Source organism: Furipterus horrens, unplaced genomic scaffold (genome assembly GCF_987537825.1).
Source record: "Furipterus horrens unplaced genomic scaffold, mFurHor1.1.pri manual_scaffold_1, whole genome shotgun sequence".
Lineage (NCBI taxonomy): Eukaryota > Metazoa > Chordata > Mammalia > Chiroptera > Furipteridae > Furipterus > Furipterus horrens.
In genome coordinates, this window is record NW_028327171.1 from 131,022,344 (window position 1) to 131,042,914 (window position 20,571).

The 20,571-nt window shown below is 41.6% G+C and overlaps 1 protein-coding gene across 1 annotated transcript in view; it reads left to right on the plus strand.

Moving 5' to 3' along the window:
- The window catches only part of MGAT5 (alpha-1,6-mannosylglycoprotein 6-beta-N-acetylglucosaminyltransferase), a 343,102-nt gene that overhangs the window by 197,225 nt on the left and 125,306 nt on the right, over positions 1-20,571 (plus strand). Inside the window, exons 5-7 of the mRNA XM_090279425.1 lie at positions 2,891-2,967; positions 3,890-3,979; positions 20,228-20,299. Of these exons, the coding sequence (XP_090135551.1) occupies positions 2,891-2,967; positions 3,890-3,979; positions 20,228-20,299 (239 nt within the window). The remainder of the gene's footprint in view (positions 1-2,890; positions 2,968-3,889; positions 3,980-20,227; positions 20,300-20,571) is intronic.

Below are 20,571 nucleotides of genomic sequence, written 5' to 3' on the forward strand. Positions count from 1 at the left end.
GCAGAAATGAGGCTCCTCATTTTGGAACTCTCTAGGCATAGCAGACACAGGGGTCTGTGCCTGTTTTTGTAAATAAAGTTTTATTGGAACATGGCCAGGTTCATTCTTCCCCCTGTTGTCTCTTGCTGCATTCCTGGTGTAACCAGAGTAGGTAGTTGTGACAGAGACCATGCTGCTTCCTGAGTCACAAATATTTGCCATCTGGTCCTTTACAGTCAATGTTTGCCAACCCTTGACATGACATTTTTATTCCTTAAAACTCCTAGTGAAGAGGACCCACACTGTGGGCAGCCAGGCTTTGCTTGCAGAACTTCATGGACCTGTTAGTTTATTTAACCACCCGGTAATTACTCTCCACCCCACACATTACACCTTCAACTCAGTAGCTTCTAGTTTTCATTACTTCTGGCTCTGAATATCTGGAACTGGAATACTATGTGAAGATAGAGGCATTTCACCCTAAGCATCCCCTTAAATGTTTGGTTACCCCAACTCCCAGCTGTTTTTGACTCAGTCTAATTTCTTAGAACCTTTGCTGCTGCTTATTTGCTTGGTAAATGTTGCCAAGAAAAATTGAATTAAAAATAGTGATAGGAATTGTAGTCATTGAAAAGCATCTCTGTTCTTTTGCGAGGAAGTCCATTTGATCAGTGGATTCTAGAGCTGGCCATTCCCTTACAAGTAAGTGAGAGAGAGAGAGAATGTGCTTTCAAAAGAGGCTATGCATTTGAAATATTGCTTTCCTGGATATAGTGAATGAAAGTTGTGTTTAATGACACAGCAAATGCCAACTTTAAGCATCTTCTCTGTTGGATGTTATCAGTTGTCAGGAGTGCCAGATTTTTTATAAATATTAACCTATTAAATAGAAGCTGGGTAAAATAGAGGTGCAGTTATTCCCATTCTATAGATGGGGAAACAGAGGCTTTGATGAGATAAGTACCTTCCACTTTAACTGTTAAGTGGCACTGCCTCCAATCTGTGATAAGTAAGATATTATTTTTTTGTTGTAGTTATCCTCAGCAAGTAGAAAACACTGAATCGAGGTCAAAAAATATCTCTGTTTCAGACTGTCAAAAGAACTGGTTTTCAAGGGAAAGATACAACTAAACAAACCCCACCCCTTAGCACTAACCTCTCTTTTAGCAGCCACCTACATCACTCGAATACCACTGTCAAATGATATTGTGGTTTGGTATCTAATTTCTCATTAGTATTTTGTATAGATAGAGAACTGTTAGCGGTACGTAATGGTGACATTTTCCAAGAAGGTCTGGAAAATATAGTAGGTCCAAAAAGAGAAGCATGTAGTTTTAGGGTTGTCCTAACACACAGCTAAAATGGTCATTCCTAAACAAAATTCTGATCATAACCTTTCCCGCCTTAAAACCTCTCAGAGCCCTGCCGTGCCCTTAGCATAAGAACCAGTCTTTCTCTTGGTGCTTGAGGTCTTTCTGCTTTGGGCCTGCCTGCTTTTCCTTGTCTGACCTCTCAGCATCTCACAGTGTCATTGCAGTCAGAGCAGGTTCCTGCATTTGGAACCACCTTAGTTCCTAAACACCATCTGTACCTTGTCCCTCTACCTGGCTCGCTCCTACTTCTCACCTTCACATCTCAGCTAAGCTGTAACTCAAAATGGGCATCCTTCCCTTGCCCCTCCCAAACATGATGTCAGTCATACTGCTTTTTGTTTAATTATTCATCTGCTGTTCACCACTAAACCATAAGCTTCTTAAAGGCATTCTTTTTGGTTTAACTCTGTAGTTAGAAGGAATAGGAGCCCACTGGAGCTAGCTTGTTGAAAGGGAGCTTACAGTGAGGAAATACTTGGAGCAATAAGGAGATCTGCAAGGAAATTTAAGAGCCGGGTCCCTACTAAGAGGCCCTGCCTCACAGATGTATGTACCTAATGACTCCCTGCTCCTCCACACCTGTGCTAACTCTGTTCACCTCTGTTTCCTGCCGGCCACCTCAGCTCTAGAACATGTCTTCATGGCTGCTCATGACCTCAGCTTGTAGTCATGGCCTGGCATCGCCCCTGCCAGCCTGGCGGGCCCTCCTAACCCCATGGCTTTATTTCCTGCTCCCTACTTCTCTGGTTTCTCAATTTCCCAGCTGTAGATTTCCAAGCAGCCGCTCTGGTTGATGTAGCTCACCCATTCAAGCTGGGTCCCACACCTCATAGGTCACTGGTCATCATGCAGGTAGGCTGTCCTCACTGCAGCAATCGGACCTGTTACTGTCAGGGCAGCCTTGCTTTGAGAAATCACCCGGAGACCACCGTGGGATTGGGCAATGGATTTATTGAGGGAAAAGCAGGGGAAAGAGAGAGGTAGCTCCTGGACCAACTAAAGGGCCTGTAGGAACAAGGGGAATGGGGAATGGGAACTCCTGGTACTCCTTGTGGGCCCATAGGAGTCCCACCTGCACTTCTGCAGGCACCTTTTTTATACTTGCCAACCACACATTTTGGTGAGGATGAGTTTGCTTATCAACATATTCAGTAGATCATTTACATCTAATTGCTTGCACACACACACACACACACACACCAGGTTAGTTAACATATCGGGCTAGGTTCATTACCATTTCCCCTGGGAATGGTTTCAGTCCACCAACATATCTTTTAGGAACTGCTAAGTCCATCAACATATCTTTGGGAACTGCTAAGTCCAGGGCCAGGTTGATTAGCATATACCAAAAGTCCAAGTGTGCATTCTAGCTGCCTCCATGTTCTTACAGCTACCAGCTGGAGGGGTTGCATGGGTCAGAGCACACGGCTACCACTGTGACTTCTCTTTTTGGTTTCTCTTCCTGACCCTTGCTTATAGGATGTTAGGCTGTGTTTCATAAACTTCATGTATTCTTTGATCTTTTTCATCCTTTACAGATATCATTAATGGAGCTCAAGAAAAATGTGTATTGCCTCCTATGGATGGCTACCCCCATTGTGAGGGGAAAATCAAGGTAAGGAGGAAGACATGAGTATTCATTTCCATCATCCTCATTCTGCACTAATACGCCCCTCCTTAAAAGGTGAGCAAGTCCTTTAAGGGAGTCATTAAGGGCTGTTTCAATCCTGCCTGTCTGGGGCTGTGGCCATGACAACCCTTCCCTGCTTATGCCAACTCCGTGAAGTTAGTCAACGGTGGCTCTGACTGGTCAAACTGAAAGAGCTTGGCCCATTTCAAGCTGCCTTTCCCTTGCTTTCCCAGCCTCCAGCAGGTGATCTTTCAAGGGCCAGTGACAGAGAGCTGCCATTATGTAGTGTCCAGCATCTTTCTCAGTCCCCAGGCCCAGCTCTGAGGTCTCCAGATTTCATTTAAATATCACATTTGCATTTTCAATTGGATACCCCAAGACATTTGGCCACTTTTCCCATTTTAACATTTTTTTAAAAATCTTATTTATACGGCCTGCCCTTGGGGAGACCACTCCCCTACTCAGTAGTTTCCAGAGAAATGTTTCAGTTCAGGAGTACAGTTAGGATGGTGAGACCAAACCCCAGATCATTTCCATGGTCTCTGTTTGCGATTCCTGCACTCATTCACATACTCTCTTCCTGGCACTGTGCTACTGCTGGTGAACCCAGCTTTCTGGGGAGAGGGGACTTTGGTACAAAGGTCCTATTAGGCACGGCTCATGACAAAACTCTCCTAGCCATTGCCTCTCCTGGGCTTCGCTGGCTGGTGTGTCCCACGACCACTACTCTGAGTGTATCTGTGGATCATGCAGCAGCTGAGTCTGTCATCCTGGCCACCGCTAAGTGACTGAGCTTAGGCCTCAGCTTGAGCTGTACATGTGTCCTCTCCCTCTCTATCAGCAGATGGGCGGGGTCACCGAGAACAGGCTGTTCAGAGATGTTCTTACCTGGCTCTTGTTGTTTCAGTGGATGAAAGATATGTGGCGCTCGGATCCCTGCTACGCAGACTACGGAGTGGATGGGTCCACCTGCTCTTTTTTTATTTACCTCAGTGAGGTGAGTGGCTTTGGAGGAGTAGATGTGTGTGGTCAGTAGATTTTACAGTCAAGCGTAGAATTCAAAGAGCTTGAAAACGTGTATTGTTTTTACATGATAGACCTGTGATCTCCTTCTTTATTACTCTCCTGTGCCCCCAAGTAGGATGACATTTTTTTTTAATTTAAGAGAAAAACAGGTGCAGCTGACTAATTTTCCCCCTAGTTAAAAAAAATACAATAAAGTGCATACAACATTCTAAACCATTGAGTGTACATTGAATACACTCACATGCTGTGCACCCATCCCCACCATCCATCCGTTTCCAGAACCCTCCATCTGTCAGTGTGAAACTATCCATTAAACAATAACCTTCACTTCCCTTCTTGCCTCGGCAACCACTATTCTACTTTTGCTCTCTATGACTTTGACTACTCCAAGTACTCATATACGCGAGATTCTACAGTATTTGTCTTTTTGCGATCAGCTTATTTCACTTAGCATTATGTTCTCAAGGCTTATCCATGTTTTAGCTATGTCAGAATTTCCTTTTTAAGGTTGAACAATATTTTGTTTTATCATGTACCACATTTCACTTATCCATCCATCTGTTCATGGACACTAGATTGCTTCCACATTTTAGCTATTGTGAATAATGCTGCTGTGAACATAGGTGTGCACATAGCTCTTTGAGGACCTGCTTTCAGTTCTTTTGAGTATGTATCTAGATGTGGAATGGCTGGATCATATGGTAATTTTTTTTTTTTTTTTGAGGAACCTCCAAACTTTTCTAAAGTGGTTGCACCATTTTACATTCACATCAACAGTATACAGGATTTCATTTTCTCTACATCCTTATCAACACTCCTTATTTTCTGGGTTGTTTGTTCTGTTTGATAGTAGCCATCTTAATGGGGGTGAGGTGGTATCTCATTGTGGTTGTGGTTTACATTTCCTCAATAATTACTGATGGTTGAGCATCTTTTCATGTGCTTATTGACTGAATTAATTACTTTTACCTTATTTTCTCTTTTTTATTTAAATTTTTTTTAATCCTCACCTGAGGATATGTTTATTGATTTTTAGAGAGAGAGGAAGAGGGAGAGAGAGAAAGAGAAATATCACTGTGAGAGAGAAACATTGATCAGTTGCCTCAGATCAGTTGCCTCCCATATGCACCCTGACTACTGGGAATCAAACCCACAACCTTTTGGTGTACAGGGTGACACTCCACCAACTGAGACCCAGCCAGGGCACCTTTTTTTCCCCCTTTTAATCTGAGGGGTTTTTTTGTACCCTTGAATTTAAATGGCAATTTTGTTGTTGTTGTTGTTGTTTCTTTTTGTTAAGAGGTTGCAGAGCATTTTACAGACCACATGCTTTAATGATCTAATGTCATCTATAGGAAAATTGAGCAGGTGGAATAGTTAAGACTTTATCCCAGGCAAGGTACAGAGGAAGAACTGAGTAGGAAGTTAAACTTGCTGACTTCCTCTCCCCCCCTTCATAGAAATGGGTGCTGGCTAATTTCAGAGGATGTGTACTTGGCGGGCTCTTGGCTGCCATTTCTTTTTTATTCTCTCCCCCAGTTTTGTGTACAGTTGCCCTTTGACATCTTGCTGGTGCTGCTGTGCAGGAGGAGAATGCCTCCATTATGAGGCTAAATGAAGTTCTTTTTCCATAGTTTTTCTTGTGGGACTCAAGCACCTCTTCTCTGTGTCATAAAGGTGACAGGGACAACTTTTGGTGGTAGAGACCAAAAAGTATAAATAGCTCTAGGCATGTGGCCCTGAATTTTCTGGGTTTGTGTCTGTGCTACACCTTTACTTCCTTTGCCTGTGTAAGACCAAGTCAGACTTTTTTTTTTTTTTATAAACTGGTGCCCCATGGCCTCCCCAGGGGATCATGGGAACCTTCTGAGCTAATGAAAGTTAAAATGCCTCTTGGAAATTAAAAGCACAGAGGATTGGGTGTGTTAAGCTCCTCATTAGCAGGCTGCTGACAAATTGATTCTGTGGCATTTATAGTTGTGTGTTTCTGGCTTAGGTTGCCTGTGGCCATCCTCCCATTTCCTTCTCCAGAGGAGGAAGGCCTGCGGCCATGGGTGAACCTTCACTCTAGTGAGAAGTCATTAGAAGCACCTTGCTTATCTTGAAGAAAAGGCTCTTTTTTTTTTTTTTTCAGTAGAAAATCTAAAATGTTTATTAAGTAATTTAAAAATAACAACAGTAAAGCCATTACATATTAACATAGATAACATATTATATTAAAAAAACATACCTTCCAACAAAAACAAATTTATGAAAAGTGACTTTTTTTTTTGGTTTAAATTTCAAAAGTTTTCTTCCCCTTCCCTTTGATAGAGTTTAGCCAGAGACCAGCTGTGCTCCTACATTGACAAGCTGAGCTAATTTCATGCCTTCCTGAGAGCTGGCGTGTTGGGGCAGGCTGCCAAGGCAAAGGTGGAGGATTTTACATTCCTGCCCCAGCCCTTCTCCACCTGGAAAGGCCTGGGAGAATGGTCCCAATGGAAAGGGGTAGTGATTATTTGTGACTTTGTTCTCTTCCTCTGAAACCACACCCTCCTCCCTCTAGTAAGAGAGAAGGATACAGCTAAGAGGAAAGAAAAGTGAGATTCTGGGGAAGGTAAATTGAGAGGATGTGGTGCAGACTGGGCTGTATAAAGACGTGACGGATCATATATACTTAATGTTGGAGTCTGGGTGTTTCCTTTCAGAACCTTTAACTTTTTTTTTTCTTCCTGATGTGTGGAATGGTTCTTCATTAGCCTGTTCCAATTTATGCAGATGATTGGGATTTTCTTTTTGTTCAGTTGAATTCAGTTCGGTGAGTGCTTATTGCACAGCTTTTCTATTCATTGATTGTGAACAATTACTGAGAACTCATTTTCTTGGCACCATGCTATGCATTCATTATCTCAGGAGAGTAATGGAAGAGGAAGAGTGGATGGATGCAGGCAGTTGAGCCAGGAGAGCCCTGGGAGACAACGAGGAACACTTTTTTTTAGTGTCTTAATTTGAAATTAACTTTGAAACTATTGGGTTCTAAAATATTTCCACTTTATCATAGCATCTTAATAGGTACACTAAAAGAGTTAGAGGAGAATTCCACCAGTATGGCCATTTTCATATGAAGTTTGACTTAGCCTCGTACCTGACTTCAGCTTGTGTTTCTGATGCTTTGTAAACTCTGTGCTTTTGGAAAAGTTACTCACCCTCTTTGTGTCTCAGGGTCTTCGTTTGGAAAATAATAGTTTTATTTTTCTTTGTTTATTTTGAAAGGATCCTACTTTGAGGATTCCTGATTATATATAGGAACATGCTTAGAGTATAGCCTGGGAGATAGATGACACTCATTAAACCTAATGGATACTTCTATGTTTTGTTTTGTTTTTTAAGGTTCTATTTATTTTTAAAGAGAGGGAGAGAAACGTCAATGTGTAAGAGAAACATCAGTCGATTGCCTCTCACCCACCCCTCACCTTGGACCTTGTCCTCAAGTCAGGCATGTGCCCTGACCCAGAATCGAACCCCTGACCTTGTGGTTTGCAGGAGGCACTCAATCCACAGAGCCACACCAATCAGGGCACTTCTATGTTTTTCTTAAATGTCATTTTTTTGAGGACAGTTGTGGGTTGTCACTTGCCTGGGACATTTTATGTGGGACTTTGAGTTTATTTTAGAATTAGAATCAATTTACGCTTCTTATTAGCAATCTAATTTAATTTTAGATCCCTTGACTTCTGGTAATGTAGAAATCAGTTGTTTCCCTTGGCTTCTTTTCTCTGGATAGGACGCTTCTGTTTGATTCAGATTGTGAGCTGGATATCGGGAACAGTCGTGCACCCCTGCCTTTGTTAATGTGCAATTATTAGAAATGTTTTCTTAAGCCAACTCATTCCATTCTAGTAGTTTTAAAATCCTGGACATCTGTGGCTTTGTGGTGCTGTTTTTCTGTCATCTTTTTTTTTTCCTCTTGATTTCTTGAAACTTTCCTTTTCTTTTGCAGCCTGTATCACATGCCAGGTTTCTCTTGCAATTGCAAAAATGATTAAGATATCTTCATTTGATGTGCCTACTTGTTCAGCAGGTGTACCAGTGACTTATTCTTTTCTTAATCCCTCTTAAAAAACCAGTTCTTATTTCCATCTATGTTTAACTTCAGCACTTTGACAGATATAAAAAAGGACATGAAATAAAATGCCAGCAGTCAGTCAGCGGGTGAACTGAGGCATTTAGACACCAACCAGTCTTAGGAGATGGCACTCTACTCTTCCTTTATTTGTCCTTCCCCTGGGGGTCTCGAACGGCCAACTTTCACTGAATTATGGGGTTATAAATTTCTACTTTTACCCTCACCAATGTGTAGTCTGCAAGTCATTTCTGCTAAATTCCAGGAAGTAAAGCTGTTTCCCTTTACGTTCTACCTACAGATGCTTGGTCAGTAATGCTATATTAGGGACTGGATTGGTAAAAAAAAAAATTCGTTCCCTGAGCTCATTGGGTGGCAGACAGTATGAGAAGAATGAAACATTATTCATCTCTACTGCGGGTCAGACACTTCAACTACACAGTGTTACTTAAACCGTTCCCCAACTCTGAGTAAGGGAAAGGCAGTCATAGTGGCTCTGAGGGGTTAAGTGGGTGAGCACTTCCGCACTTCTCATTGCTGTTGCTCCTTCATGTCAAAGGAGACCTGAATTCAGTCATTGACTTTGCATTCAGTTCTGTGCTCAAATCCACCTATTTGAAATTTGGCTCTCATTTTGCTAGTTTTCGTGAATCTATCTTCATTGCTGGTTTTAAAATACTCAAGTTTTGCTACCATACCCCCACTCCCAACAGAAACAGCACCAGTTCTCCTAAGGATACAACTCATGAAAACTAGGTGCTCAGTCATTCCAAGCAGTGAGAGTGAATGAATTAGGCTGCCTTGCATTTCCAGATCATTCGGCAGTTCATTTCTGTTTCTGTTTTTGTGAGCCATGTAACTACTCCCATTGTGGAGACAAGGCCTGGAAAGTGATTACTCTATCATTGTTTCAGGTATATTAACTCAAGCCTTCTGCAGATCCTTTCACTGCTTTCAGCTTTTATGAAATTTAGAATTTTTTTATCCCTATTGATATTATATTGATAGATGATGCTGATATATTTGACCCCCAGACTTTTTTTTTTACACAATTATTCTAGCAACTAGCAACCGTCATACCTTTCCAGACTTCTTAATCTGTGTTGTCTTTTTTAAAGCACTTCCATTGCCATTGCAAGTATAGTTGCTCTAAAATAATCAAATTGCCCAGTGATTGATTGCCAGCTCTTAGGATGTGCACAGGCTGTTGCTTCACGTGCCAGTTTGGCCTGGATGAGTGAGCATGCGTGCATGTGTGTGTGACTCCTTCTTAAAGGAACTGAAGAAACAATTTCATACCTTATTCATCCATCTGTTTCTTATATGTCATGAAGAACAGGCATAAAGGTCTTTGCCTCTTTCTGTTCTCCCTTGGCGATATGTAAAACTAATATTGGCTGAGCCTGCTATTAACCTTAAGTTTAAATTCAGCGTACTTAATCTCTTGATTAATGCCAAGATTAATGCCCAGCAGCAAAGGTTGAAAGCTTAAATGTTTGTGAATGCGAGCATGAAATGAAATCCTAATAACCAGCACAATGATTTGGATTTATGGGCTGCGTTGGCTGCCAAAGATAACTTGGAAATTGTGTTGCACAGACTAATTTGTCAAAGTGTGCAGCAATAAAGAACTATTTAGGTTGCAGGAGAAAACCTGAATTGATAAAAACATAACTAACATTTTGGGACAAGTCAAGAATATTTGAAAAATGTCACTAGATTGTTGCCTGAGAACACCAACACACATCTTTTAAATGTTTAGCTATTTGCAATAGGAGCTTCCCTTTCTGCAAAATAATATTTATTGGCAGTAAAGGAGTGGGGCGAGATTTATAATCATGTTCTTTTCCCTGTTTGAGTTCAACCTTTATTTTGTATCTTTTTCATCTCTGTGTTTTTGTTGCTCTTATTACCTGACTTCTGAGACATCCTTAGAAAAAGGATTTTTTTTTAAAAGTCCTGAGTTTACAGAACAATCAGCCTGATTTCTCAATTCTCTCCCCGCAACCTCTGTCCTCTCCCAAGGTTACCTCCTTAGTGATATCACTGTTTGTAAGTTTCAGATACTACATTTATATGAGACTTTTTGCATTGAACTCCACCTTACAAAAATGAGAAAAGACAGGACCTGCCAAAGCCCAGACCAACACCTCTTTGCTCCTTGGAATACAGCTGAGAAGCAGAGGCTTTAATGCATTCATCTCCAATTTGTTTTTCTTTAACAAACTTTTAAATATTGCCTCTTGTAATTTCTATTGCATGCCAATTAAATAGTTGTAAAAATTTTTATGATTTTTATTTAATATGGGAACTTTAAAATGGAGAATTTCAAACATATATGAACAAGAAGTGTGTAACAAACCCCCTTGTGCTCATGACTCAGATTCAACAATGGTCATTTTGTGGCCAATCTCATTTTATTAATAACCTCCACCCTCCATTATTTTGAAGCAAATTCCAAATGTCACATCATGTGTGAATGTTTCACTATGTTGCTTTAAAAGAGACTCTTCTAAAATATATAACTACTCCCATTATAACTACTAATACCATTTTATATAAAAAATTAACATAATCCCTTAATATGATAAAATACTCAGTATTCACATTTTCTAGGCTGTCTTATAAATTAAAGTTTATTTGAACTAAGTTTCAAGTAAGGACCATAAATTACAATTGTTGGTGTCTCTAAAGCCTCTTTTTAATTTTAGGTTCCCTTCCATCCCCGCCAACACCCCTTGCGACTTTTTGTTGAAGAAATGTCGTTGCTTGCCTTAGAGAATTCGTAATGCTCAGCATTCATTGCATGCCCTGTTGTTGTAGAAGAGCCTGGTTCCTGGCCCCTCGTATTTCCTGTGAACTGATAGTTAGATCTGAGGCTTGATCAGAGTCAGGCTTAATATATTTTTGCAAGACTGCCTCATGGATGATATATATTTGGCACATTAATACATGCTTGTCTCTCTTTTTGTGATGTTAGCTGCTGTTGGTGATCAGTGAGTGGGTTCATTAATTCATTAGGGGTTTCTTCTCAATCTATCAGGAATACTTCTGTGAAGAGAAAGTACTCCTCTTCTGATATTTAGTTACTCTGAGGGTTAGTTCCTGTGGAAAACCTTTATGTCTCTCTTGTTCACCTAGCATCTTCCACTGTGAACTGTAACTGGTTTGTTTACTTGTATGCTCATTGGTTTTTATCATCATTATGAAGTCATTGATTGAAACATGTTCGATGTGTTCAATCTATTCCAGTTATTATCTTACTGAGTCTCAAAATGCCCCTTCTTTGGCCAGAATGAGCTAATTTATATTGTATTTTGAGTCCCTTTGACATGACTTTGGTAGTTTGTAATAATTTTGTTTGTTTGTCTGTTTTTTGCTACTTGGTATGACAAACTCTTCCAGGTTCATCTTATACAGTTGTTGCCCAAGTCTGGAACGAATCATTTCTCTAAGGAGCCCTGGTTCCGCGTGGTGGAATAACACTTAGAGACCACTGTCTGCATGCCAAGGACATGTATTGCCTATTGGGTTTTTCTGGGAACAGGAGATATAACAATGAACAGAAAGACAAACATTCTGCATTAAGGTTATGCTTTGTCTGGGGAGATAGACAAATTAAAAAGTAAAATATGTATCTTTTTCATGATAATTAGTGCCACAGAGAAAAATAGAAAAGGAGAGGGGAATGCAGAAATGCTCATGAGGAGTGGTAGTGTCCATTTTAGAGATAGAGAGGTCAGGAAATGTCCCACTGAGAAGATGAGAGGATGGTGTTTGAACACCAGGAGGTGAAAGAGCAGAAGGTGTAGCTGTCTGGCAGAGCTGTTTATTTAGCAGACTGTGGGAACAAAAAGTGCAAAGATCCTGGGATGACCATCAACAGCCAACATTAAGAACAAGTACATGGAAAATAATCTCCAGAGAGATTTACCTGTTTTGTTCACAGGTATAATGGTTCCTGGCACACATATTTATTCAATGAATGGTTCTATTAAAAAATTTTTTTAAATAGATGATAGCTTTTTGTTTGTTCTAAGTAGTAACTTCTCCCAGCTAACACCTTTCTAATTTTGAAAAAACATACTGTAAAATTTGTAGCATTAAAATCAGCTAAAACATTAATTTTGAGACATGAAGCAGGGGCATTTTGAACACTTATTAACAATTATAATGTTCTTGAATATTTGAATATTATATTTATAAGGACGTACAAAGGATCACATTAGACTAATAGAATGGAATGAGCCAATTATATTAGAAGGCACAGCTTTCTTGCCCATCTTTTATGCTCATTGTTGCTCAGCATATTTGTCTGAATTAATGATTCCGGGAAAATTGCACATTAACACAAAAGAGGAACTGTATCCCTGGTCTCTACAATGTAACTCGCTCTACAAATTGGGTGATTTTGACTATTGCAGTGTCCTCAGTTTTGCCTCTCTGCAGCAGGAACTCTGCCTAGTGAGAATGGGTACAGGAAGCATTTCTATGCGTTGTCTATGTGGTTGACTACAGAAGAATTCATTTGCTGCCTCTCTTGGGTAAAGTAAAATGAACAGTTCTCCTACAGCTGTTTGGGATGGGTTTTTAAAACTGATATCCTCTCATGAGAGCCTGCTGGTTTTTTGGCACGTTGAAAACTTACTGCAGTTTCTCTTAAGTTCTGCCCCTTCCTAACATCCTGAGCAGAACTAGCATGGATCTTTGCAGCCCTTGGCTCTGTCTTGGTGAGTGGTGGGTTCGTACTTACTGTTCATAGTATTCTTGCCCTCTTTGGTCATGGGCAGCAGTACAGTGTGACAGAGAACACATGACCTGATTGCCTGTTTGTATCCACCTCCTATGTATGTGGTTCAGAGCGTTCCCTTCAGTTTTCAGTTGGTTTCTCCTCACTGAGGTCAAGGCCAAGCCTGCCTTGCGTGCCTCAGTGTTGATGAAAGGTTCTAACAAAATGATGAAATGGATAAGTGCCACATAAGTGGAAAAGAGAATCATTATCATGACTGTCTTTAGTGCTTATACCATGTTTTTAATTGATTTATTAACTCCTCTACACAAAATGATTGAGGTCCTGCCACATCCCAGGCACTACTCTCAGGGCTGAGGATAAAGCACTGAACAGGCAGATCGAAGCTTCTGTCCTCAGAGAGCTTACATTTGGATGAGGGAACAAACAATAGTAAACTGATACGTGAAGTAATTTTCACAAGTGGTGAGGGCCCCCAGGAAAAATAGAATAAGGATTTAGCGTGGCCAGGTGAGTAGATCAGGGAAGGTTTCTCTGAGGAAAAGTTGGAGCATAGTGTGTAAATAGGAAGTGATGCATGGAACTCTCTGGAAGGAATGGAAAATGCAGATGCCCTCAGGCATATAGAGGTAATATGGAGGATACCCAGTGATACTTCATTTTCAGGTAAACTGTCTTGGGTTTTTTATTTTTTGTGTTTTTTTTTTTACTTATTTTTAGAGAGAGGGGAAGGGAGGGAGAAAGAGAGGGAGAAAGAGAAGGAGAGAAACATCCATACATCCATCAGGTGCCTCTTGCACACCAGCTGGGAACCTGGCCCACAACCCACGCAAGTGCCCTGACCGGGAATCAAACCAACGACCTTCAGTTCGCAGGCCAGTGCTCAATCTACTGAGCCACACCAGCCAGGGCAAACAATGTTGTGTTTTGTTTGTTTGTTTGTTTAATTATAATTGTGTGACATAATTACACTAAAAGTTGTTTATATGAAATTCTAATTTAACTGGGTGCTTTATTTTTTCACACATACATGCCCACCCAAATCTGGCAGTCCTTCTGAGGTGGATATGTTCTGTTTGATGTGCAGGGAGGTTTTTGTAGGGAAGGCAGGGTGAGTGAGGCAGATAGTGCAGGGGTTGAGGTCAGACTGTAGGATCTTGCTATAAATTCTGGGATTTATTCTGGGTGCAAAGACAAACCACAGAGGGGTTTGAGTTAGAGTAGGATGTGATCCAGTTTAGGTGTTAAATCGATCACTTGCTGCATGGAAAGACGTCAGGTGAGAGTTATAAGCAGGGAGCCATTATTACAGCTGCTACACCAGCAGTGGGAGCATAGTAAACCCATTTTGAAGGATTTTATATAGAAGATTTAGGCACTGACACTCTAATATTGAAGACTGGACTGTGTTTATGGGACTAGGAACCAAATGTCAGGTTTCTGTGGATATTGTGTGGTGATAAAGTGGCCCATGCTCTGGGGCGGCTGATGGATCCCAGTGCTCAGCTGTGGGTCCTCCCCGGGCTGGCGGTTTTGCATCTGGCATGATGAGCGGCCTTTCCCAGAGGGTTATTTGGAAGACCAAATGAAATAGTGTGTGCCAAGTGCTTAGCCGAAGGCTTGGCTCCGTATATTGAGCCTTTTGTTCTAATCAATTTCTTCCCTCCACCCCATACACATCCATTTCTAATAAGCAGTTTGGCCAAAATATTAATCAACTCAGTTGTCTGGTGTACAGGACTGGTCTAGAGAGCTGAACAATTTACCATATTCCATTGCCTTTTTGAAATGTTAGAAAGGGAAGTGGGCCAGGGGTGGAGTGGGATAGAGAAGTCTTTTTTTCTTTCTTTCTTTTTTTTAGGCTTATACCTTAATGAGTAACTTCATTTGATGTGTCATCGGTATAACAAATTTGTATATGTATGTAGGTATTTCCATATATATTTATCAGTTTATCAAACGAATATATGTATAGTCAACTGTACCCTTTTGATAATCCCCTGGCTGGTTTGGCTCAGTGGATTGAGCGTCGGCCTGCGAGCTAAGTGTCGCTGGTTCGATCTTCCAGTCAGGGCACATCAGAGAAGGAAAACTCTGACTCCAAAAAACCTCCGCTGCCTTGCGGCATACCTCTTCAGGGGAAAGGCTAAGGGAGTAAACCCCGACAGAAAATCCGGAGCCGGAGTCCCTAAGGCGGTTTGACGTTGTAGTCAACACCGGCAACTCCTGCGGCGCACCTGAAGCCAAGCTGTATTGACTCCGTCTTTCCCTTGGACCCTTCAGCTGCGAAGAGAGGGGGGGTCTGCTGCATGGGCAACAGCAGACCCTCCATATCACCCTGCCCAGGCTCTGTAGCTTCAGCTTCACTGGAGAGGACACTCCAGTGTCATCACAAGATGTCGATTCAACACGGGAGGAGACAGATACCGTGTCACTCCTGAGTTGGACTGCACAGCCATTCTCGGCGGTGCAGATAGACTCTTAAGAAGCTACACCATCGTCTCTCGAGACGGACGGCTGCCGACGACCCTTTTGATATCTAACCAACTAACCTGACAAGAGGATGAATTGTAAAATTATCTTTTTCAGATCTTATAAAATTATAGAATTATTAAGAGGTCACTTGAGCCAGTTCCTTCATTTTGTAGATGAGAAAACTTAAGGTTATATTCCTAGTTGTTTGTAGAGTTGGGCATAGAATCCATTTGGCTGATTCCAGTCCTCTTTTCCAGTCTCTTGTCCTTCGCTAAGCTTGGCCTTTAAGGTGGCTCTTAATGTGTGCTGGTCAGGGGAGCAACAGCTCTCAGTTGTCACTCAGGCCTCCTGCTCACTATTGAGCTTACCTCACAAGTTTCCAACCCCCGTAAGCCTTGATTTCCTCATGTGTAATCTGACAGTGGTGCCTGTGTCTTAGGGCACCTCGGGAATTAACTTGTATAATGTATGCAAGCTTATTTGTTTTTTCCCAGAGATCCTGACATACTATGACTCTTAAGTAAATGATTGTATGCTTATATAAATAACTCCTTTAGAAATTATTAATCAATCTCCATTGTAAAAAATCATAATATGCAGATTAGTAAAAGAAGGAAATGAAAAGCACCTATAACATCATCATCCAGAGATAATCTCAAACTTTTTCTTATGCATTTCTCTCATTCAGTTTTGATTGCACTTTACAATCTGAAAAATGCAGCATGTAATTCTATATCAGGGATTCGTTACAGTAAAACACATAACATTAATCACGGGAGAAGAAACCGTAACAGAGCCTGGTCATTATTCTTTCAAAAGAATTGAACATTACTACAAAGTTATACCTAAGTACATGCATATATATGTTAAATCTCCTCTAGCTTCTGCTGCCATTTCATTACATTTTTTTTCTTAAGTATAATTAATTGTCCATCCTATGGACCTTGGACATGTGACCTACTTGAGCTCTGTTCAGGGACTTCGATTCACATCGCTCATGATTATGTTGCAAAATCTTCTCAAAGAAGTTTAAATCATTGGGAGAAGGAATGTCAAAAATCATATTGGTTAATTTTATATCTCCTCCTTCAAAAAAGTGATTTACTAGGCTTTCTCAGTGAAATGCGCATTAATTTTCCAAAGGTCTGGCTGGCTGGTCTTTTTCTGTTTTTGCTGCCTCTTCATTTTGTTGCCCAAGGCCTGTGCACTAAAAAGATTAGTTTCCTTGGAAGAAGCTTTGCCTTCAAACCCAAGGTTATTAGAGTAATGGTTCTGCTCCTCTATTGATTCTTGTGTGTGTTGCCATGAACTCGGACAGTTTTCAAGTCTTGGACTAACTGTCTTGATTTGTGGACTATTTTAAAGATGTGCAGTCCCTACACTGGCGGCGAGGGCCGGGGTGAGGGTGCGTGCACAGGGGGGGTCCGGTGCCACAGCCAGCCCGCTTATTTGAGATGGATGTGTATGGGCGGGGGGAGAAACTGATAAGAACAAATACACAGTCCTGCCCCAGGGAGAGCGCCAGGGGTCACAGTTGAAAGTGTGGCCAAGGCAATGGGTGAAGGAGGCAGCGACCACAGGCTGACACAGGACACTGGGATTCTGAGACCTAGGAGGGAAGAAGAGATGATAAGAATGATTTGAAATCGAAGAGCATCCAGATGAGAAAGGCAATGGGCTCATTCTGGGGTCCAGTTTTCCCGGTAGGATGCTTTGCTGAGGGGTCAAGTTTGTTGAAGGAGTCTGACTAGATCTGACAGAAAGCAGGGATTAGGAGGCTGAGTGATTAGCCTCAAGCAAGACTTTCCCTGAGTGTTATTAATGATTCTTATTTAGGAAAAGGTTGCTCATTTGAGGACTGTTTCACAGCATGGAGTTACTGCCAGTGCTGGTCTTCTTGTTACTCTAAATGACTGGATAATGCTTTGTAAGGCTTCAAGGGCATTCCTGAAAGTATGGGAAATGGAGTCAGTCTATTTTAGCTTCAGCTTCACTGGAGAGGACACTCCAGCGTCATCATAAGATGTCGATTCAACACGGGAGGAGACAGATACCGTGTCACTCCCGAGTCGGACTGCACAGCCATTCTCGGCGGTGCAGATAGACACTTAAGAAGCTACACCATCGTCTCTCGAGATGGACGGCTGCCGACGATGAGTCATGTTTCATCTTTCCCTGTCATGCTGTTCACGAGGAAACTCTTCACGCTGACGTTCCTGTGAAGTGAGGTTCCCTGCAAATGTTACCCTGCTTGTTCATCCTCACTCATCCTGTTGGTATGGGGGTGAGGGTCTCTCAGTCAGGTCTGCAGCCCATTCGAAGCCTTCATGTTATAACCCTTTGAGCGCCATGCATAATTCGAAATTTGGATCAACATGAGAAAAAATTATATCAATATATAACCTGAGGTACAAAAAGAGAGAACAAAACATAAACTATGAATTATTCCATTGTTATTTACAATTATAGCCATTGAAAAGAGTAGCTGGGAGGGACACTGGCACTTTTGGGAAAATTTGTCAGCGTCACTCAGTGATGTTGGCACTCAAAGAGTTTTAAATATGCTTTACAGCAGTGTTGTCTTGAGTCTATTCACAAAAATTTAACTTGTACTAAATAATTCAGTTTGATGTAGCAGTACAAGGTACAAAAGTGTGCAGAGCTGCTGGAACTAACTGCGCTTCATTCCTCTTGCTCGCTTCTTTTCTGCTGGTTTTCCCCTCATAGTTCTCATTCATGGTGCTCCAGATACTGCGTTTCATGGTGCTATTGCTGTGAGGTCTCAGTAATTAGGAGGAGCATCCAAGGCAAGTCAGTATTTTCTTTTTTTAGGAGCAAAAACCATTTCAGCTTTCCTCATGGGGAGGCCTTCTGAGCCTCTGAAGCCATTCACAGATATGGTAAAATCTGATTTTACTTCACAAGAAGAGAAAGAGAATATTGCACTTTCCTATCCAGGGACCTCCCCACCCCCCACCCCCCAGCTTTACTGCCCTCTGCTTAATCACCCTTGGCTCATTTGCAAGCAGCTGGCTGTATGCAGTCCAGGCAGTTATTCTGGTCTTGGTAAAAATCACCTTGCTTTAAGCAGTTTCTAGGTTAGTGAAACTACTGTTTCTCTGAAAACTCACCCACAGCTGGAAGACAGACCATTTTGTTTGACTCCGCGTCACTGACCCAGGAGGCTGTGGTCTCACACACGTCTCTGCTTTCTCAGTGACCTTCCAAGACATCCCTCACCCTCTTGCTTTGTTATTTCTATAGGTCCCCCTCGCTGTTACTGAGTGAAAGGGGGTTCTTTCACGTGACGCCTTGGTGTAAAACCCAACAATTAATGTTGAGGAAGACAGGTCTTTATTTACAATATTCCAACCTGGGGAGGGCTGTGAGCACTCTGGCTCAGAGCCCTGATCTCCCACGGGACCCAGCACTTCCATTGCTCCCCAAAAGACTGTAAACCAAAATCAAACCTAACAGTTCCCCATTCCTTATCTGTCAGCTCTCTTCCTCAGGATCTGGGGTACAATGTCATCAGCCTCCATATAACAGTCCAGCAAAACATGTGCCACATTGCACTGGATCACACATGGTTCTTTCCATCCTTCAAAGCTTCGTGGTTCTCTTTTCCTTTCAAAACCACATGGTTCTCCTTTCCCTTTCAAAGCCACGTGGATCTCCCCTGCAAATGGCTGCTGCCTTATTTTTAAATCCCTGACCATGGCCTGTGATGTAGTGGACGTGGTAACAGGTTCTAACCATTCACAGAACCTTGCACAGGCCCTACAAGCTCTTTCCTCACCATTCCATGGTCAAAACCCCTCCCTTCTCCTTGGGGCCCTGGAAGAACCAAAACATTTGCATAACTAAGACACTAGCTGCCAAACATAGATATGAGAAGGTATCTTGAAAGCTGTCACCTTCCCCCGTCCTCCAACTGCAGGCTCTGGAGAATTTGGGGGACCTCACTCTGTAACATGACCATAGAAAAAACTATTTCAGTGGCTATTTATTATCCATATTTAATAATCATGTTATATGTTAGTAAATGAGTGATATGCTGTTTTACAATCGTATGGCCAGTTTTGACAACGAGGTCAAACATCAATATTACGCAATACGTTTTTTATTTTTTCTTTACTAGAAATTGTGAATTTGTCTAATATTATTTGGTAACCTTTGTTGAAGTGATCCCTATGAAACCTAGCACTTTTCCTTTCCCTGTCTTCCTCCCCACAATTCTTTAAACTCTTGTACATTGACAGAAAAATCCATCTTCCAGAATGGTTCTCACAAAATCACTGAGGGGTTTTTATTTTCTTTTTCCTTTCATCTCTATATCCAGTAGTTTTTACCATCTTAGTCCTTAGTGTGACGTGAACAACCAGAAAGTGAGGGAAAGCCTGGATCAATTAGCCTTAAACTGTCAGTTGCCTTCCTAATTCTGAGGTAAATGAGTTTTGTGGCTCAAATGCGAGACATGCCGCAGCAGGTAAGGAATCATTCCTGTCCTTGTGCTAAGTAGTCAGAGCAGCACCTTTTCCTTCTTCGTGCCCTGAGGGAATGTTTAGGTCTTTTTAAGTTTCTGCTGGAAGACCCTCCCTCTCCTGGTGTAGAAATAAGGGGATTAAATGATTAAGGAATCAGTCATTGTAAAGTATTTTGATTTGAAGGACAGATATAAGATGTAATCATATGCTCCTTGGGACCTTTGCTGATTATTTGTTTCATCTGAGAGGGCACCTGTCTGGATTGCTAGCTGAAAGTGTGGGACTCTGATTAATCATAATAGCCCATTTGGTGTGTTAGGAACTGTGCTCGGGGCTTTGTGTGTATACATTAATTCATTTACAGATGAGCTAGCATACATTCTGTGTCTGATTTATATTTTTCAGGTTGAAAATTGGTGTCCTCATTTACCTTGGAGAGCAAAAAATCCCTACGAAGAAGCTGATCATAATTCATTAGTAAGTGATTTTGGAAACCTCTTATTAGGCCTGTGATTTGGGTCTGATGCCAATTGATACATGTGGAGTCCTCTAGCAATGCCAGCTGTAATCTGAAATGGTGGTAAACTGAAGACCTTCTATCCTCAGCCCTGTGGGTATCTCCGCCATGTGTTTGCTGAGCCCCTAAGTGACAGGCTACTGATATGAATAAGACCTCATGCCAGATGTGGAGGTGCTCAGTGGTCTAATGAGGGCGATGGTTGTAAATAGTGACCACACCTGTGTAAATG